General features: G+C 48.3%; 9 protein-coding genes across 9 annotated transcripts; 5 read left to right on the top strand and 4 right to left on the bottom strand.

Annotated features, from left to right (window-relative positions):
- The first annotated feature begins 109 nt into the window (after positions 1–109).
- On the top strand, positions 110–2,337 carry VE01_00782 (uncharacterized protein). The gene is made up of 3 exons (XM_018270310.2): positions 110–415; positions 470–2,159; positions 2,220–2,337. The coding sequence occupies exons 1-2, from the start codon at positions 316–318 to the stop codon at positions 1,966–1,968; spliced, it is 1,599 nt and encodes a 532-aa protein (XP_018134886.1). The 5' UTR covers positions 110–315; the 3' UTR covers positions 1,969–2,159; positions 2,220–2,337.
- A 683-nt stretch (positions 2,338–3,020) lies between these two features.
- On the bottom strand, positions 3,021–4,877 carry VE01_00781 (uncharacterized protein; the record flags this gene model as incomplete). The annotated part of the gene is made up of 2 exons (XM_018270309.1): positions 3,021–3,272; positions 4,683–4,877. The coding sequence occupies 2 exons, from the start codon at positions 4,875–4,877 to the stop codon at positions 3,021–3,023; spliced, it is 447 nt and encodes a 148-aa protein (XP_018134888.1).
- A 1,744-nt stretch (positions 4,878–6,621) lies between these two features.
- Positions 6,622–9,907, bottom strand: VE01_00780 (uncharacterized protein). Its single transcript, XM_018270308.2, has 6 exons — positions 9,772–9,907; positions 7,418–9,705; positions 7,146–7,370; positions 6,992–7,094; positions 6,871–6,941; positions 6,622–6,819 (listed from the first exon to the last, which is right to left on the bottom strand). Exons 2-6 carry the CDS (start codon positions 8,963–8,965, stop codon positions 6,700–6,702), a joined length of 2,067 nt encoding a protein of 688 aa, XP_018134887.1. The 5' UTR covers positions 8,966–9,705; positions 9,772–9,907; the 3' UTR covers positions 6,622–6,699.
- A 121-nt stretch (positions 9,908–10,028) lies between these two features.
- VE01_00779 (uncharacterized protein) lies at positions 10,029–11,905 on the top strand. The gene has a single exon (XM_018270307.2). It carries the CDS (start codon positions 10,243–10,245, stop codon positions 11,815–11,817), a length of 1,575 nt encoding a protein of 524 aa, XP_018134680.2. The 5' UTR covers positions 10,029–10,242; the 3' UTR covers positions 11,818–11,905.
- Positions 11,830–12,652, bottom strand: VE01_00778 (uncharacterized protein). Its single transcript, XM_018270306.2, has 2 exons — positions 12,190–12,652; positions 11,830–12,117 (listed from the first exon to the last, which is right to left on the bottom strand). The coding sequence occupies exons 1-2, from the start codon at positions 12,299–12,301 to the stop codon at positions 11,963–11,965; spliced, it is 267 nt and encodes an 88-aa protein (XP_018134681.1). The 5' UTR covers positions 12,302–12,652; the 3' UTR covers positions 11,830–11,962.
- Positions 12,653–13,118: 466 nt separating this feature from the next.
- Positions 13,119–14,352, bottom strand: VE01_00777 (uncharacterized protein). The gene is made up of 2 exons (XM_018270305.2): positions 13,843–14,352; positions 13,119–13,775 (listed from the first exon to the last, which is right to left on the bottom strand). Exons 1-2 carry the CDS (start codon positions 14,038–14,040, stop codon positions 13,185–13,187), a joined length of 789 nt encoding a protein of 262 aa, XP_018134682.1. The 5' UTR covers positions 14,041–14,352; the 3' UTR covers positions 13,119–13,184.
- Positions 14,353–14,651: 299 nt separating this feature from the next.
- VE01_00776 (uncharacterized protein) lies at positions 14,652–15,693 on the top strand. Its single transcript, XM_059463301.1, has 3 exons — positions 14,652–14,834; positions 14,891–15,237; positions 15,312–15,693. Exons 1-3 carry the CDS (start codon positions 14,824–14,826, stop codon positions 15,356–15,358), a joined length of 405 nt encoding a protein of 134 aa, XP_059320077.1. The 5' UTR covers positions 14,652–14,823; the 3' UTR covers positions 15,359–15,693.
- Positions 15,694–15,976: 283 nt separating this feature from the next.
- VE01_00775 (uncharacterized protein) lies at positions 15,977–17,421 on the top strand. Its single transcript, XM_018270303.2, has 2 exons — positions 15,977–17,077; positions 17,133–17,421. The coding sequence occupies exons 1-2, from the start codon at positions 16,173–16,175 to the stop codon at positions 17,137–17,139; spliced, it is 912 nt and encodes a 303-aa protein (XP_018134684.2). The 5' UTR covers positions 15,977–16,172; the 3' UTR covers positions 17,140–17,421.
- A 475-nt stretch (positions 17,422–17,896) lies between these two features.
- On the top strand, positions 17,897–19,077 carry VE01_00774 (uncharacterized protein). The gene has a single exon (XM_059463300.1). It carries the CDS (start codon positions 18,436–18,438, stop codon positions 18,997–18,999), a length of 564 nt encoding a protein of 187 aa, XP_059320078.1. The 5' UTR covers positions 17,897–18,435; the 3' UTR covers positions 19,000–19,077.
- Positions 19,078–19,419: the final 342 nt, after the last annotated feature.

Below are 19,419 nucleotides of genomic sequence, written 5' to 3'. Positions count from 1 at the left end.
GAGAATTGTGGAGATGTATTTGCCACACCCTGCCACACCCACCCATCTCCACAATTCTCCAGTTCTCCGGATCTCCAAGTAAAAGTGTGGAGAGAGGATGACCGACTCACAAAAAGTGAGGATCACAAGTTCAGCTTTCATGTTACTCCCTTATTGCCGTGTGTGAGAGTATGTAAACTGTCATCTCATGGAGTATTTAAAGGACACCCCGTTCGCTCTTCGTTTTCCTTTTAAAGGCCGACTCTGTACGTACTGTACAACACATCAATTACATCCTTTTGGTTCTAGACAATCGATACTGCCCCCTACCTCGCTATGTTTCAACATTTCTGGAAGAAGCTGTCGCCCAAACAGCTCTCCATATTCATTCAGACTTTCTCTCTCATTGCCATTTTTTTCGAGGGATATGACCAAGGTGAGTCTCTCGACCAGAAATATATGTCCTGGTCACTAACAACCAACCTTACAGGTGTTATGGGAGGCGTGAATGCCTCGCCCAACTACGTAGCTGAGGTCGGCATTGGACTTCCAGATGGGACAGTCACAGACACCACTCACCAAGGCGGCATCGTCTCTATCTACTACTTAGGCGCCATCGTCGGAGCATTCGTCGGCGGCTGGATCGCTGATCGCATTGGTCGTATTAACGGTCTCCTCATCGCAGCAGTATTCGCCCTGGTCGGAGGTGCCCTCCAGGCCGCCACACAGAGCTCCGACTTCATTGTCGTTGCCCGTGTCGTTACGGGCCTGGGCACCGGAGCATTGACTGCCATCGTTCCCGTCTACATCGCCGAAGTATCATCTGCGGGCCACCGTGGTGGATTCCTTGGATACGTCTTCATCGCAAACTACCTGGGTATCTCCGTAGCCTACTGGCTTGACTTTGGCCTCTCATTCGTCGACGGTGGCTATTCAGAGGTCAGATGGAGATTTCTCCTAGCTTTCCAGTGTCTCCCTGCTATAACTCTGATGGTTGGCATCAAGTTTCTCCCCGACTCTCCTCGCTTCCTGGCCTCTGTCGGCCGTCTTGATGAGGCTAAGGAGGTCTTGGAGCATATCCGTGGCAACAAGGGCCCAGATGTCGAGAGGGAATTCGCTGAAATTTGCGCTGTTGCCGAAGAATCCAAGCCTAGCTCCCCTGTCCAATTCGCAAAGGTCCTCCTCGGCCGCGCTACTAACGGTGCTCACCTGGGTCGCCGTGCATGGCTATGTCTTTTTCTGCAAATCATGGCTTCATGGACCGGAATTACCGCGGTGACAGCGTACAGTCCCGTTCTCTTGAAGCAAGCCGGATACAGTTCTGTCAAGCAGAGCGGTCTTGCCGGAGGCCTCAACACCATCGGTATAGTCGGCACCATAATATCCGCACAGATCGTAGACCGTCTTGGTCGGCGTACGTGTCTAATCGGCGGCGCCTTCGGCCTCTTCCTCGTGAACCTAGTCGCAGCCGCTTTGTACGAAGGCTCACGTGCGGATCCTAGCAAAGCCGCACAAATCGCCCCGGCAGCTGTCACCATGCTCTTCCTCTTTAACTTGATCTATGCCTCGACTTGGGGCACCGTCGCATTCCTCATCCCTACTGAGATCTTCCCCTCCGAGATGCGCGCCCAAGGCAACGGCTTTGGAATCACGGGATGGGCCATCGGCGTCGGTATGACCGTTCTCGTAAACCCTATCATGTTCGGGGTCCTCGAGTCGCGCACCTACTTCCTCTTCGCCGGCCTCAATCTGCTCTGGTGCCCCATCGTCTATTTCCTCTATCCCGAGACTGCAGGTCGTTCCCTCGAATCAATCGAGGCTATGTTCGAGAGTAGCAGCCCGCTTTATACCAAAATGGAGGCTACGTACAAGGCCGCTGGAAATGGCGATGTCCTGGCAAACCATCGCCTGTCTGTCAACCGCATGTCAGAAAATGGGGAGAAGTTTACTGTTGATGAGGACTCTGTGTTAGATCATGAACAGGTTTGAAGTAGAGGGCTCAATTGTATAGGTCAACTGCTTAATTCTGTCGATTTCCCACTCGAGTTACTTGTTTTTGGTCTAACAGACGAACCATAGTTGAGAAAAATGCTTAATTAAGAGCAAGGGAGACAGCGTGGCAGGTGGTCTACAAGAGGATAGTGGAACAGATATTAGAAACCTCTTTGAACGTGAGTTAAGTGCGCAATCCAAATATGAGCTCCGAATTGTTTCAGCCATCTACGTCCTAACAGCTGCAGCCAGGCGCCTCACCTGCGTTGCATAGCGCTATTCCATTATTAAATTCGACTAGAAGCTCTAGGCCTCTGTCGAAATAAGATAACTATTGAGAACACAGCGATCCCCAATCACATAGGCAAATTATATCTCTAGTCACTGTATTGTACCCCAACTTCACATACGTACTTGAAGAATGCTGCCTAGTGAGGCTGATGTGTACTGTGCCCCTCAGTTTAGTGACGGTCTTTGGTGGGATAACGCAAGGCTGAACAAGGTACGTGAACTAAAACAGCTACACTCCGGTACTATTACGACGTTGACGCGATAATGACACGAAATCATCGCGTCCCCTCACCCCGCTCACACCCTGCTCACCCTCGCTTCACCCCTTAAGGCAGCAAGGGCTCACCCACTAGGCCGGCCGAAGTAAAAAGCAAGTGGATGCTTGAGATCGGTGGATTAGTAGTTGGGTGGGTGGCCACCAGCGAATACCCACTGTTGTATGTTTTTTGTCATTTTTTTTTTGTTGCCCTTTGGCATTGGGCACATAATGTGATCGATATATCAAATTTCGGGAGCTCTTTACCCACGGTTTGATTTTGGTAGTCCTGTACTTACCTTGGCTTGGCCATGTAAAACTTTCCCAGTCTTGCTTTGTGGGACGACGGAAATACCTTGTCTGTCAATGATGGTATCCCCGCTTTCTCCACGACGCTCTGGGATACGACATCTCAATCTTCGGCCGGATTTTGGTAGTCGTGTACTTGCCTTTCCCACAAAGCGTTTTCGCACTCTGAATCCTCGTTGGCACAGCAACTTTATTAGTAAACAGTACTGCCCTCAAGTTGCAGAACTGTGCTATGCGCTTTGAAGACTTGGGTGCTGGGATCGATACTCCTTGCTAGCGGTACTCCTTGGTTCTTTCTTGCTGTTGCTTGGTTCTTTTTGCTGTAGTTGCTCTTCTCGCTGCCATTGATCTTCTTGGTGTCGTTGCTCTTCTCGCTATCGTTTATCTTCTTACTATTGTTCCTGGATGGCGAGGATGTGAAAGTCGCAGACGTTGTTACTTTCAACTGCGAGATTAGGAACGCTGGACATATCCTCATCTGCATCCTCTACATATGGATAGGTTGTAGGCGACTTTGGGGCCGGAAGTAGTGTGGGGGACTTTGGGGCTTCATATTCGCGCCTGTCGATGATCCAGTTGAGAATTCAGCGTCTATTATCGGATTTGCATGTATCTTCGACGACGCCGAGATCAAAGAGTGCAAAAATCTCGAGTATAAATGATATATATGTCACATTTGTAGGTCATAATGGGCAATGACACAGTAAATCAAAGCCAGTTTAGAGCAAATTCTCGAGTTTATAGCTAATAATGCACAATGGCACAGTAAATCAAGACCTGTTTAGCGCAAATGCTCGAGTTTTATAGCTCATTATGCGCAATGGCACAGTAAATGGACGTAGGCTTTAAAACGATTTCAAGACAATATTTATAAGTCCTGCTAGAATGAATCACTTTAGCGCAAATACCAGAATTGTTATCCCTACATGCGCAATGGCACAGTAGCCATAAGAAAAATAAGGGTTTATAATCACTATAACTAAAACATTAGTCCTTAATCACTTAGAGTTGCAATTTTTATATTCGCACCTATCGACAATCTAGTTCGGTAGAGTAACGTTGCAAACGACAATGAAGGAGAGCAACTAACAAGGGCGATAAATCGCATAGTGGCTGTAAATAAGCTATAGGTTTATAATTACTACAACTAAAACACTGGTCTTCGATTACTTAGACTCGCCGTCCTCATATTAGAGCCTGTTAACAATCTAGTTTGACAGAGCAACGTTGCAAACCATAGTTGTAGAGAGCGACCAACACGGACGATTAATAGCAAGATAGCTACAAATAAAAAATGGGTTCATAATCAGTGACGTTTCCAAACTACAGTAGGGAGAGCGACTACCCAGGGCGCACGACAGCACAGGGCCTGTCGAAGTTCTCAACTCTTATAATTGCTAACTCTCACCTTTAATCTTTATCGTATCTAGCATTTCTACACACAGCATATTCATCATCTCCAACTATAAGGGCGGTGGTTTTGGATGGTATAGTATATTTACTTAAGATTCTTAAACGCCCCCTTATCCGCTTGGAGAATTCACGAGTAGTAGACCCAATATAGCATGCATGGTCATTGCTTGATTTCGTATATGCTAAATCTACATACACGCCTCCGTTCTTATGGCGCCTCCAGTACCTAGCCAATGCTATAACTGCTTCCGGCGTCGGAGTTTCCCTTCCGAGCACCAATTGGACTTTCTCGAGGACGGCAGCCCTATAGACTACCATGAATTATTCTGTCGATATAGTACGGAGGATAGACCAGAGCTAAAGCTCAACGGATACGTTGGCTTTTCCTGTGCCTTATCATATCTGATTTTGCGGGCAAAATCCTCTAACCCCTGCAGTATACCTCTGACACGGGTCTAGAATCTGTCACATCGGTTTCGACGTGAGGTATCTGGACCGGAACACCGGAGAATGTCTTGTCGACGGTGCCCAATTCGCCGTCTATGGCGTCTAATCCATAATTAGAGTCCGCATCAGCATCTACAATACTCTTGTCGTCAGAGTCAGGGATGATATCATCATGGATACCTCCGACCATGTCCTGATATTCATCTTTGTCTTCATCCAACAACCGGAGGATGACCAGGTCATATTCTCTAGTTGCGCCCAAGAGAGAGAAGGCCCGTCAGAATCATATTTAGATACGTCGTCAGGGGCATCGGCAGGGTCGAAATCGCTGCCTGGAATTTCGTCCCTTATGATTTTTTCCCCCTTGTTGTGGGATGGCTGGACTTCAGCAAAGTCCCCATGTGGTCAAGAGCCCCTCAGTTTCTACCAGCCTACCAGTTACTATCTTTCGGATTTATGTCCTTAATCTACTACTTTGTGTTTCACGATTTCAGAACCCCTCGATTTCGATCAACCTACCAGTCATTATCTTTCAGACTCCTACATCTCTACTCACTTAGAGCGATTATAGCAGATCTTTCGCAAGGCTAGTCTTGCAGGCCACGACTGAACGCCTTCGACGTAATTGGCCTCGATAGAAGAGAGGGAGACCCAGAGGACATCCAGACTGGCCTCAAGAACATGGAGTTTTTATCTTATGGCTCGCCAAAGCTCAGATATGTGTTGAATGAAATTTTAACATACGTTTTTCCAGCAACGCCTAAGGAGAGGAGAGAGAAGTTGCTGCTTGTGGAGGATATTCCGCTATCAGCAGAGTTTTGGGAGATGGTAGTTCATATACGATGAGATTGCTATCATGCATTCTGGTCTTGACGAGGATGATAGGATTAGGCTGAGCAGGCGCTTTAATGACAAAACCAACCCTCTCAAAATTCTCATCACACTGTACGCAGTGAACACAGGTTTCGCAAGTTCGCAATGTCCTTGTCATCCGACTCATCGTAGAGAATAGTCACGACGGGAGCCGCGAGGCCCGACAGGCCGACAAGGCAACCCCGGATCTAGCGACACGCTCCTGGTCAACTGCCACGAAGACGTTGTTGGTTAAATATCTCAATGACTAGCAGACTGACCTACGAAACATGTACAAGTCCGAAATCGGACAAAAGATATTGGCTGGGAGACTTGTGCTCTCAATTTCTCACTTCTAACTTTATAACTTTGGAACGTCTCGGCTCTACAGCCACTCAAGTTTCCCGGTGCGCTCCTAGTTACTTAGGTTTGCAATCATAAATCTAGCGTCTGCCGACGAGTTAGTTACCAAGTACTTGAACCGGAGGGAGAAAGTCTATCCTCGGGATGAGGTCAGAGCGCATGACAGCCGCGGATATTATCTCTAGGCCTCTATCTCGGTAGGATGGGGGCTAGAGAAATATCCAGTAGAGGGAGAGTATTTGACCTAGAGAGTGGGTGGTGGGGGAAGGGGGGGGGGCATTTCGGTGGGGTTGGGGGTGGGGTGCGAAGCGGTAGATCGTGAGATGAGGGTGGTGGAGAGCAGACGGGGGACGGGGGGGGCGGGATGGGATACAAAGGGATACAAGGGGAATATAGGGGGGATGAAGGTTGAGGAGAGGGGATGGGATGGAGAGAGGGGCGATGATGAGAAGGATAATGATGATGTTGCTAGGAGCGAGCTCAAGATCGATTTTAACGCCTTAGTTTTCTTACAACTTGCCTTTTTATACTATAGCTTATCTAATTTAGCGTAGCATATAGCATTTAATTATATAATAAATACATTACCTACCGCAATGATTTTAAATCCTAGCGAAATGGCTAAGATTATGTAATTTAACGTAGTTTCAAACACAATATATTTGAATCGAATAACCAGCGGCAGTAGATTACAGCAGTTCACAATTAATATCAATAGGTTTCGTTGTAGCAAACAATTACAATTCGTAAGATTCTACATTAAACTAGCAATTTGGTAAGAAGTACACAAGAAGCATCTACTTCTTTCCCGTCAACGACTTCGTGAGTGACCCAAGGCCAAGACCATCGAGGATGCCCTTAATCCCTAGTCCGCCCAAAAGATTGTCAAGCAGCCCACCGAGTCCTAATCCAGAAAGCTATAATATATTAGCGTAGTTCTTCCGCATATGTTGCAGGAGTAAACATACCAATTTGCCGACTAGACCAAGAACGCCAGACAGGAGTAATCCAACGGCAGCAAGGATTTGTCCAAGTGGCTCTGTACACAGGTTAGCATCCGAACTCAGACATGTGATAGATTTTACGCACCTGCAAGGAGACCCCAGAGTGGGTTCAGCTCTTTCTTTGCGTGGGGCATGCCCGCCACCTTTTTCTTAGCCCCCTCAATCGTCTGGCTCACGCTGCCAGTCAACTATCTCAATGTTAGCATTATAGAAATTATATAAATATTCATAACACTCACCTCCTTCAACACCTCAGCAAGACGGTGCTCCTCTGGTGTTGCCTCGCGGGAGGCGCTCTTGTGCTTGGCATTTGCCTGAATCCTTCCATCAGGATCAAGGCCACGGATTACACCATTGGCTTCCTGCAAAATCTCGCCGCCTTGCTCGAGGAGTGGCTTGACAGTGTCGACAAGTTTCTGCTCATCAAGTTCCTCCTTAGGCTGGCGTTCGGCTAATTCAATAGCCTACTTTTGTTAGCTTAATACTGGTATGCAGGGAACGGCTTGCTTACCTCGGTGATCATCTTGAGGATTGGCTGGATCTTGTCCAGTGACTGCTGGACACAGGTGGCCATCTGAGCGGCGAGCTTTTTGTCTTGCTCCGTCTGCTTGCGCTTCTCGGCTTCCTCTGGTGATTCCTTGGGCTCCTCAGGGGCTGGAATATCTGCGAGGAGTGTGACGGATCCAATGCGTTGGTTCTTTCCATCAACGACATCGCCATCGTCATCAATCTCCTTACCTGCACAGCGGCTCACATCACCATCTGTCAGTTTGGCGATAGTATCTCCATTTTCGCCCACGACGTTCCCTTCGCGGTTCACCTTCAAGCCTGATGCTGCGTGCTTCGACTTCTCTTTCTCGGGTTCCTCCCATCTCTCAGCTTTCCCCAGCTGATTGCCATTGGAGTCTAATACGTCACCGTCGGCATCCACCGGCTTTCCAAACAGCTTCTTTGCGTCTCCTTCGATGAGACGCCCAACAACTGTGCCACTAGCTTCTACCTTGCCATCTTTTTTCACGGTTGCGCCATTGAAGTCCGCAAATGGTCCCTGCTTCATGCCTTCACGCTCGCTCTCGGGAACCAATTCAGCGCGGCCGACAACATCGCCACCTTCGCCTCTAACATCTCCGTTCTTATCGCACATCCTCCCTGCGAGCTTCTTGGGATCGCCTTCAACGAGTCTTCCATAGATGGCACCTGTGCCATCCACCACGTTACCTAGCTTATTCACTCGCTTGCCAGCTAAAGAAGATAAATCGGCCGCTTCTGGCTCAGGGGCATCTTCTTCTTCCCATCGCTCAGCCTTTCCTACAACGTTCCCGACGTTATCAATGACCTCGCCATCCTTGTCGACCTTCTTGCCAGAGAGTTTCTTAGCGTCGCCGTCAACGAGCTTCCCAACTACCTGGCCATCCGAGGCGACGGTTCCGTCCTTGTTGACGACGGCATTGGGAAAATCTTCGAAGGGTGCACCAGAGGACTCATCTCGTTCATCGATGGGTATCACTTCCGCGCTTCCAATGACTTTTCCTGAATCGTTCCAGATTTTTCCTCTGGAATCCACCTTCTTTCCAACCAACTTAGAAATATCCCCGTCGACGATACGTCCATATAGTTTGCCGCTGTCGTCAACGACGTTTCCTCCCTTGTTTACCTTCTTTCCCTCAAGGATTGATACGTCCGGAAGATCTTTCTCGGGGGTTTCTGCTTCACCGGCTTCCTGTGGCTCCGCACTTCCAATGACATTTCCTTCGGTATCTATCACATCACCCTGTTGATCTACGATAGACCCCTCAAGCTGTGATGCATTCTCCCCTGTGACGTTCCCGATGATGTGACCATCGGCGTCAATAACATGTCCTTCGTTATCGACGCTTCCTGCTTGTATGGCCTGCGACTCGCCTCCCACAGACTCTGTGCCCGCACGGCTCTCTACATCGTCGACTTCGCTAGGTGCTTGCTCTTGAGTCTCTGATGTCTTCTTTTGTATGTTCTTTACAGAGCCGTCGAATCCAGACTTCTGCGAAGGGTTGAACGAGTGCTGCTTAACGTCCGTCATGTTTGCCACTTGTTTTATAAATGTAGAGCTCAAAGTATAAGTTATGTTGTAGCTATGAGTAATGTGGCGTGTATATGGTATAATAGGTTCGTACAGTAGTTGTTTCGTAGCTGTGTGCGTTTGGTTGAAGTTTTATGATAAGTGTGTTAGGTGATGAGCCCACGCCTTCTTATGAAGTCCGCCTCGATGATAACAACTAGCCTTTCCTTTTCGCCACGAGGCTTTCAAGTTCTAAGAATCTGGTTGAGTGACATCACATCAATTGATCTAGATGCTTGTTAAATCCCTGTTCTACCCTATATTTGCCCTGTAATGGCGTCAGAGACGTCATAAAAGAAGCGACCAGAGCTTCTTTAGACGCGTGCAATGTGCTAGAATCCATGATAGAGAGAAGAGGGTGCCACACCCACAGTGCAACCTTGATAGATCCACATCATGATAGCCCACATGCAGGGAGTAGATCATGATTTTTGGGCCCTATTAATATGTATCTGCATTTAATGTAGCTACAAACCTTGTGGCTTGCATAGCCCGTAGCTAGTGCGGGGTTTCCAGCCACATAGACAATGCCGCCTTTATCCTACACATTGAGATCATTCTTGCTGTTTCAGTGCCCATTTTGTTCCTAGTCACGATTCAGTCTCGAGCCCGTAATCCCCTAGACCTTGGTTGCCTCGACTTTTGGTTACTAGTCTAGACTCACCCTTATAGTGGAACTGCTCATCTCCTACGGCTGGGGCCTGATAAGGATATTTAGTACCTGCGATTGCAAGTATTCTAGCCAGATGCTTATGTGGAGCAATTACTTAACTTTCGTCTCCACGACAACCTCCTAGCGCAGACCCCCGCACTGATCGCCAAAAAATGTGGCGCACCACTTGCTTATCGCCACACCCTATGAATAGATCCACGACAAACAACGTGGTAACGGCAAGACTTTCCCTGGTTACCCCCTGGTGGATATGCCATGTTTTAGCAATTCCGTGACGATCAAGAACGGCGGTATGGCGGCCTTAAAGAACCTGTTATGACGAGTGGTAGGGAGGATACAGTGGTACTGGTACATCACTTTAAGCATTCGATTTTAGTTTGTTAATATGGACCGTAGTATTCGTCCTGACCTTGGAGATGTGAACATGGTTTTGTTCGGAAACCGGTTCTCGAGACCTGCGGCATTAGAACCATGCAGGTATTCCTGCAACCCCTGCAGTGCTTCCGAGTGGCTAGTTTACCGCTGTGAAGTGACGAAATAGTAGTGGACATGATGAGTAAATCGTATGTCCCAACCTGTAAGTCAACTTCTATCCACAATTCTACGGCTCTTACCTAGTCTTCTCATGGCGATGAGTAGCAGCCTCATCACACGAAAGATATCACCTCAGTTCTCCTTCTTAGCGGCCCGTGATAGTGATAGTGTGATCAGTCTCGTCCTCTATATATCTACGATTGTCTTGTGGTATCTTTTAACATCTCCAACAACTATTCAAATTACCATTGGGATATTAGCAGTTCTAGCTATCACTACACTATGTATTAAAGATCTATTCACGATGTCCAGCCCCAAAGCACCCCGGACGCCGCTCAAGCCTACCGATAAGGCCAACGGAACTCCTAAATCTCCAGACTCAATAAAGAAGATGACCTCGACACAACCCGATGCAGGAAATGTAGTAAAAAGGCGTGTTCCATCTCAAAAGGTAAAAGCAGACACTACGACGCCAAATAATGCAGTTTCTCCGCAGACACCACGGCCAAAGCCGCCCAAGTCATTGGAAGACCAGCTCCCTCAGACTCCAACCCCTGACCGAAGCTCAAAACGCCAGCCTACAACTGACGCACCGCCTCCCAAATTTAAAGCTGCCACTTCTGGTCAGGGGGACGCAGCAAAAACAGCTGTTAAGAAAGTGAAAAAAACTTCGCCGCCGGTAGATGTTGAGACTGCAAAGCGGGACCACGTTGATGGAACTCAAAGTGAAGTGAAAAGGGTTAAGAAACAGGCGCCACAACCTCTGCAAGAACCAAACCATTTTCAAAACGATGTTGAAAAGCGGACGCCAAAGTTCAAGGCACTGGATCTCGACTTTGGAGAAACACCAAAGTCGGTGAAGAGGAAGAAGCCCGCGCCTCCACCTCCCGAACTAGAACAAGAACCGGAGCGCGAATATGAGGCTGTATCTGATCATGATGAAGTGGAACATAAAGATAATGAAGACGAAGAAAACAAAAATAACTACCACGAAGAATCAGGCAATGAAGAAGAGCCCGAGCTTGGATATAGCGAGGAAGAGGGCCATAATGAAGCAGGTAGCGATTGGGATGGGGAACACGAACCCCACGATGACGATATAGATGAAGACTACGAAGGGCATAGCGAAGGGGGACATGGTTATGTCACAGATGGGGAACAGGATATGCAAAATGAGCATAGCGATAGCTTTTCAGCACCGTTAGGAAGTACGAACGACGAAGCAAACAACCCTGCTCCTATCTCCACAAACAACGCGTCAAAGCCAACCAAGGGCAGTAAACACAAGGAACAGAAGATTACACCTGTAGCTGGCGGCACAACAGGAGAAAAGGTCCCGGGTCTCCTCGAGGATCTCGTTGCGAAGCCTGATGCGGTCTTTGGAGACGATACGGATACGCTCGATGTTTCTCAGGTGGATGTTCGTAATGGCGATGGAGATACGAAGGGAGCGGGTTCGAGTCGTGTAGCGGGAAATTCTACTGTGCTTCAGAGCGGCGGGGGTGGAGGTATTGGGATTACTGCGAATGGGATAGAGATCAATGTGCAGACGACGAAGGAAGGAACAACTGTAACGATCAAGATTCCGGGGGCGTCGCAGCAGTAGGAGGAGATAAGGTGGTATTTCATTCTTATAGCCTCATGCTAGATATAAGGTAGGTAACTTATTAAATAACGATGAATTTGAAAATTCGAAGCAAATGGTGAACTATCAATCTACTATCATATCCAACTTGCATGTACAGGCTCCCTCAGACGTTGCCTCTCAGAAGGCCTTTATCGATACCATCTCCTACCACGCCTGCAGGCCCTTTACTCGAAAATACATCTCCCACAGCTCCCCCAACCCCGCGCTGAATCCCATCTATATTTTCATCACCTGTGACCTCTGTCTTCTTCAGTGACTCTACAAATTTCATTAGTACTCTCTCTTTCATCCCAAGCAATCCAAAAGCAAAAATCTTTGGGGAGTTCTCACCTTTTATGCCGTACGACGTCCTGTTCTCTCCAAAGTAGGCGAGATAGGTGTCTTCGATCCAGCGCCAGCTGGAATCGTAGTAAGAGGAACACTTCTGCCTTGCCCAGTCCATGATGTGTGTATATCTGTCCGCGTATTTGATAGTGTCTAATGGCTCCCGTGTTCGACTTCAGAGATTATTAACCTTTGCTATTTCCATAGAGATTGGAAGCCGATGACCTCATATAGGCGCTGTACATGATACTATTTGCAGCACTGAGCTAAACATGGTTCGAAGCACTGCTTTGCCCTCAGAACTATAGATAAGTGGCGTTTTCCTTGATTTCGGCGCCAGGGATGCGTGGGTAAGGAGGTGTGGAGATAAGTGTGGGAGGCGGGGGTGGCGGGGATGCCACATACTATAGCAGTATAGCAGGGTATATAGTGACATGCATGAATATTACCTTCCTAGTGCCGTATCTGGATTTACTGAGCGCAGCTCAGTAAACAGAGTTGCACACTTGTAACACTGTTGTTAATACCCTAATTATAGGGGAGCTAAGAGTCAGAATCAAGATTTCGGCGTTGATCCGGCTCTGCAGGGTCTGAGACATGGATCAAGGGGCCGATGTCATAATGGTAAAGTAGACTTGTTTTCTTAGGTAAGGGGGCGTGTGGGGGTGGTTAGATAGTATCAGGTCGATAATCGTTCTGAGGGCAAAGCAGTGCTTCGAACCATGTTCAGCTCAGTCCTGCAAATAGTATCATGTACAGCGCCTATATGAGGTCATCGGCTTCCAATCTCTATGGAAATAGCAAAGGTTAATAATCTCTGAACTTGGTAGTCCGTTTTATCGCGAGTTTCTCACCGTCTGTCGGTTTGTGTTGTCTGGCAAGTTTCTTATTGTTGGTGATTTTTATTATCTTGCTAATTTATCATCGTTGCTGAGCTCATGATGTCTATCAAGTTGTAATCGTAAACTTCATAATTCTTGAATATGTATCTACTAAGATTTCTATGCCGCACGAGTACTGTTCTTATCTTTCTCATTCTTCTCTTCGTTCTCCCCACCTTTCCTTTTGTTCTTCACCTCGTTTCCATTCCGTAACTTCTCTTCTTGCTCCGCCATATCCACTTCCTCCTTCCCTATCCTCATCTCTTTCCTTATCAACTCAATCTCCATAATCCTCCTATTCGGCTCTACCTTCTCCTCTAGCCCATCATCATCCTTGTCAAAATACAGTGCCCATACATCCTCCTCCTCTTCTACAACCGTAAACCCTTCCCACCCTTCCAGTGTTAACCGTTTATCAATTGGCGTGCAGTTCCACGGCCCAACAAGGTTTCCCTCTGCCTGAACGCGTAGGCCATATTTCACTTCGTATGTGTCTTTGTCCACATATATCCAGTTCAGCTGAGGGGGGTCATCGGAGATTGTAGACACAAGACCATCCCCTCGGCGGCCCCATTTTGTGTCTGGATATCCAAAGAAATAGCCAGCAAAAAGATGGCCGCGCTCATTTAATCGGCCTGGATCCTTCTCGTTTTCGTATTCTCTCCTTTCTTTTGCGGCCCTGCCACGGGGGCTCACGGTGGTGACATAGAGCTAACCAAGCGCGCCTTCGTCAGTCTTCGTTTGAGGTTTTCTGCAGACTTGCGATGGGGTTCCTTACTTTGTTGTTCCGTAGCACAATGGTTCCTCCGTTGATATCCCTTGCTTTCCGTGAAGGATCGGAGCAGGATACAAGGAGATTGGATTTTCGCCCGCGATGCTGCTCACGCGCATTCTGGCGCTGGCCTTGCCGGATAGCTTCTGTCGTGCCAATTATGGCGGGACACGCAGCTATTGAGGTGATAATTCCGAGAACCATAACGCTCTTTCGTTTTTGCGACAAGAAGGTGTGCGTAATAGTATTAAGCTCTCACTAACGCTAGTAGTGAGTTACGATCAGATTTTCAGTATATCTTGTAGCGCGCTACATTCGTGGGAGCGCAGACTTGATCAGTCTGCAATCTGAGCCGCAACGATCTTTTTTTAGGTTGACACTGTTTCTACAGGCCACCCTTCTGACATCACCACGATGCAACCTTGCGTCTTATGGGAGTTTGTATTATGGAAAGGCCAATAGATAATTCGTATTTCCCATGTATCCCGGTTCACAATCTAGACTCACGCGGGGTCTTCATGGAGATACATAGTGGAACCTTGTACGGAGTATGCAAATACGACGTCATATGTGTCCAGCCTCCTACTCTCCGCAATTTCGTGTTCCACCACTTAGTGGCCCATATGCTAGTGGGTTGCTGTCCCGTCTGTTACTCCGGACCAGGTCCGAAACTTCAGCCACAGAGCCACAATACCTGACTTGTGCAGAGAACCTGATTTCGCAAGCCAACGGCGGATACGGCTGCAGGGATCTTGATGATCCACAGGCCCTGACGACGCACCACCAGCGTCATTACTCATGCAAGTAGTTATACGTGGGGAATTCCATGGCAGATGCGGTATCACATTATTATATATAATCGGATTCCTTTAAGCCCTCGAATACTCTCTCTTCATTATAGAAAATACGCATCTGATTTTACGAACCAACTTGCATATATTCATATCTTTTCAATACTAGTTCGCTCATCACCACACAACCTTCACAATGTCTGAAAAGTAAGCAAGTTCTCTCGTTCTCACCAGCGCACCTGTGCTGACCGTCTCTCCCCAAGCGAAAAGCAAAACGCCGATTATGCCAGTGACGATGTCCACTCAGAGACTGAAGAAGAGCCACAACAACAACAACAACAACAGCAACAGCAGCCTGTCCCGGCGCAACCCAAAGGCCAACGCACCATGCAACGAGCGCGCCAAAACCGCAGCCAGAACGAGCCCCCAGCTCCTCAATACCAAAACCAACAGATGATACCGGCAAACGATCAGCAGCGTCTAACGGGCAATATGGGCGGGCCAACAGGCGCAATCCGAGAGTCACGCATCAAGGACCGCCCAGTGTCAAAGGAAACGCGGGACAGCAGCTTGAAGATCAAGATCGAGCTGGATCTCGAAGTTGAGGTAGGTCTATCCCCAACCCCCAGGAACCCCTAGTTACCATTGAATTCAAATTCAATGGCTAATTCCCACCACAGGTAGATTTATACGCTCGCGTGAAGGGAGATGTTACCATTGGATTAATGTAGTAACTTTGCCTCAGGTTGACCTCTACGCTAGAGTGAAGGGAGACGTGACGATTGGCCTTCTGTGAGAGCTGCTGGTCCTGTGTTGTGGGTGTTAAGTAATAGAGCTACGCGGCGATTGGCCTTCTGTGAGAGCTGCCGGTCCTGCGTTGTGGGTATTTAGTAATAGAGTTACGCGGCCATGATATCACAGGGGAAGAAAGGATATATGATGTGGGATTTTTAGGTTTGGGTTTGGTGTTCATGGAGAGAATAATTGCAACAACGATGAGGGGGGTGGGAATCAGGGCCTGTATTTTTAGTTACATAGTTACAAGCAAATCGTGCTAAAGTACCGGTGTTTCACTCTGCCGAGCCCGGGTAAACTAGCTGCATATTGTGATGTCACCACGAAACCATATATGTACGAGGACTAGACATCACAATAGTTAGATGTTAATGGAAAATGTGTCGAGAGTTACTGTCCTGGCCTTCCGCACTGCAGCCGACTTATGCAGACTCTCTTCTCTCCCATGGTACCTGGTATTTTGCCTCCCTAGATAGCTATGTAACATGTAACATGTATATTTTGCCTCCCTAGATAGCTATGTAACATGTAACATGTACATAGCTATCTAGGGAGGCAAAATACCAGGTACCCGCTCGTAGACCCACATCCCGCAAGGAACAACGCCCCTACTTGAATAGAACGCGAAAAAGGCCCTCCCATGATCCACGTCGATCACGCAAACGCAAAATCGATTCTGGCCTCGGAACTTTCTATCCCACGACGCCATCTTGCCTGGCGCTCCCAACTCAACAAACAACCCCCCTGCAAATGAGCTCCCAATCTCCCATTCAAACCCGACGATCCAATACCGGGCGCCCACGAAACTCGCCCAGTATGGCCAACGATGGCACCCCCGACCAGGCACTACGAAACCTCAAAATCAACGAACCAGCCCTTCCTGCCCAGAACCAAGCGATCCCGCCAACGACACGCGTAGGCGAAGTCTCGGACGATGCGTCCATCGGATCCTCGCGCCGACACCGTCGTGGTGGTCGTAAGAAGAACAGTCGCATGGCGCCGGCGCAAGAGGCGCGTTTGCCGTGGTCAGAGAGACTAGATGAGGGGATGAGCGGGCTCGAAGATTTACCTGCAGGACAAGTAAATGGGCAGAAAGAAAAGAAGGAGATGTCAAAACCGGGCGAGATGTCGGATAACGCGTCTGTCGCGTCGTCGTCGCGACCGCGCAGTTATAAGAGAGAACGGCGGAAGAAGAAGAAGGGAGGTATGGCGGCCGTGGCCAAGGCGCAAGTTCCGTGGTCTGAGAGGGTGGGAAGATTGGGAGAGGAGATGGCTGGTCCTCCGGAAGGAAAAGCAGCGTCGCCGCAACGAGAGGCACCACACCGTCAAAGCCCACCGCCTGAGAAGAGCGATAAAGGCAAGGCAGTAGCGGAGGACCATAATTCGACGCAAGAAAATAAGGGAAAGGCGCCTGATACAGGTCTTCGTGCGTTTAATATCAGAAGGCTACGGGGTGAGGGGCCGCCGATTGGGATATCGATTGATCGGGGAGAAGAGGCGGAGGGGGCCAAGAAAAAGAATGCGGACGAGAAAGGGGGCGGAGAAGGGGAGAAGACAGAAAAGCCGAAGCCGATATCTATACGGTTAGACATCAATCTTGAGATTGAAGTCTTCTTTAAAGCCGCTATAAAGGGGGACGTGACGATTACCTTCTTGTGAGTTTCTCTTGTATGCCGACCTAGACCTGATGAATTTGCTAATTCGGCGAAGGGAATGAGAATAATATCTGGAGTTTCAACGGCGCACTGTAGTTTACGCACATCTGTAATCGTATTGGCATTTTCTGGGCATTAGGATGAGCTCATGGGCACCGAGTTATGTCTTATTTAAATATCCCAAGTAACGGCGATATATATTGTTTCCTACTGTGGAGGATTAAGAATAAATAATACCCTAATTTCACAAAGTAATATTTCACCTCTTCCGCAAAAAAAGTAATGGGATTTCTCACTACAAAATATTAATTCAATTTACCATGTAAATTTATTTTATTTTCGCTACTCTGAAATATAGTACAAATCGCTAACAACTTCCTCTCTGCGTTCTCCCACCAAAGCGCAACCCGTTAACCGTACCGCCATAATATTCACACAAAATATCTAATATCTTAATCATCCGGGTCAATAACTCAATGTTGGCCCGATGCCACGTATTGCTAGCTATCTAGAAACCGGTTTCTTGTATTATTACATACTCTGTGCCCCACTAAAACCCAGTATTGATTAGTGGTTCGCTAACCAAAATAGCACCGAAGCGCTAAGAACCTTAATTTCACGACCACGCTTGTAATTCGCTTCGCTGCCATGTGGTGCCCCACAACTGTGTGGCTTGCCCCACAGAGGCGTTTCAACAATCCCCACATATCGCTCTCGCCCTGGTTGAGCATCGTCATACTAGTATGAGGGGGTGTAGGTAGTAATACATTACACACTGTAAGTATATTGTTTACGAGTCACTTACAAGGGGCGGAAAGAGGAACGTAGATATGTGCCGCGATCGACGCAATGTCTTCTTGTCCAGACTCTGAAGAAGGACTCTGCGGAAGCAACTAGTCAGTTAGCCACGCAAGCTGTGCAACCACGACAGGCACACAATGTGGAGGATATATGGGGAGATCGCCAACAACAAGTGTCACCATATGCGCCCTTCCCTGCCTTTCAACCATGGCCAGGCAGCTGCCCTCCACTTTGACATCATACATACACTGTGCCGTAGAGTATAACAACGTTGGCGAGGCCTTCTGTGGCTGCGCAAACCCCGCCTCTGACATTCCGATCGTCAACTAATATCCAACATTGACTCGCCGCCAGGGAAGGTCGACGCGGGACATACGGCGCATTAGCAGGTTGCCATCCCGCCTTTCGTGCTGCCGTGTTGCCGAGACATGCGGGGCGAACGCAAGTCAGGTTATGGCCAGGTGTGGCTGGTGAGGGTACTTCCTGGGATGTGAAGCTTGGACAATGATGTAGAGAAGCATGGAGATACTTCGATATTGAAGGGATGGGAAGAGGTTATGACGACAGATTCTGGATATCTCGTCATTCCCTCAGCTCGGCCAGGTTCGCCTTGGAGGAATAGAATATCCGAATGGGTACTTAAATCCCCTCCCTTCCATCAACGAGAACAGTCACTATCACTCACAAACACTCGCAACATACCTATCACTTCCTCACAACAAACCAAACCAAACGAAACCAATCCACAAACCAACACCTCAAAACTCAAAACACTACTCAAAATGGCTGGACTCCTAGGAAACCTTACCAACTCGCTTGACAACACCCTTACCGGTGGTGACGAGGCACAAGGAAAGGGTGGACTTCTCGGCAGTGTAACAGGCGCCGTTGGGCAGACAGTCGATGGCGCAGGACAGGCCGTCGGACAGACCACGAGGGGTGTTGGGAACATCGCTGGTGGAGCAACGAACACAGTTGGTGGGCTTGTAGGAGGAGCAACCGGACAGGGCGGCCAGGCAGCCCAGGGCGCAGCGGGACAGGGGGGACAGGCTGCTCAAGGTGCAGTGGGACAGGGGCAGCAGGCTGCCCAGGGCGTTGCTGGACAGACGAGGAATGCTTAGGTTGGATGATAGATGACATATACGCCCAATATAATTACAAAACATAACAAAACATAATCTCTGCAGTTCAAAGTTTCTCTACCCATAACTCTGACTAATCTCATGCATTCACTGTGCCGAGCACAGTAAATATAATCCCCCCTCAGCTCAGTTTTCAGATGAAAAATTGAGTTCCTCGAGTCACAATTAACTGGAGCAATATTCATGCTCATGAAGACACTTACAGGGTCGGCATACTGGCAGTACGTAGTAATAGATCGCTCCTAGTAAACCATGCATCATCGGCCCTCCCTCTTGCCATTCCCCATTCTCACCACCCCCTGCCTTTTCCACCACCCCTCTCCTTTCTCACCATCTTTCTCCTTTCTCACCACCCCGCACCTTTCTCGCCACCCCCCTCCTTTCTCACCACCCCTCTCC

This window comes from Pseudogymnoascus verrucosus, assembly GCF_001662655.1.
Source record: "Pseudogymnoascus verrucosus strain UAMH 10579 unplaced genomic scaffold scaffold_2, whole genome shotgun sequence".
NCBI classification, from domain to species: domain Eukaryota; kingdom Fungi; phylum Ascomycota; class Leotiomycetes; order Thelebolales; family Thelebolaceae; genus Pseudogymnoascus; species Pseudogymnoascus verrucosus.
The sequence above is the reverse complement of the archived record's forward strand: the minus strand, read 5'-3'. Positions and strand labels throughout refer to the sequence as shown.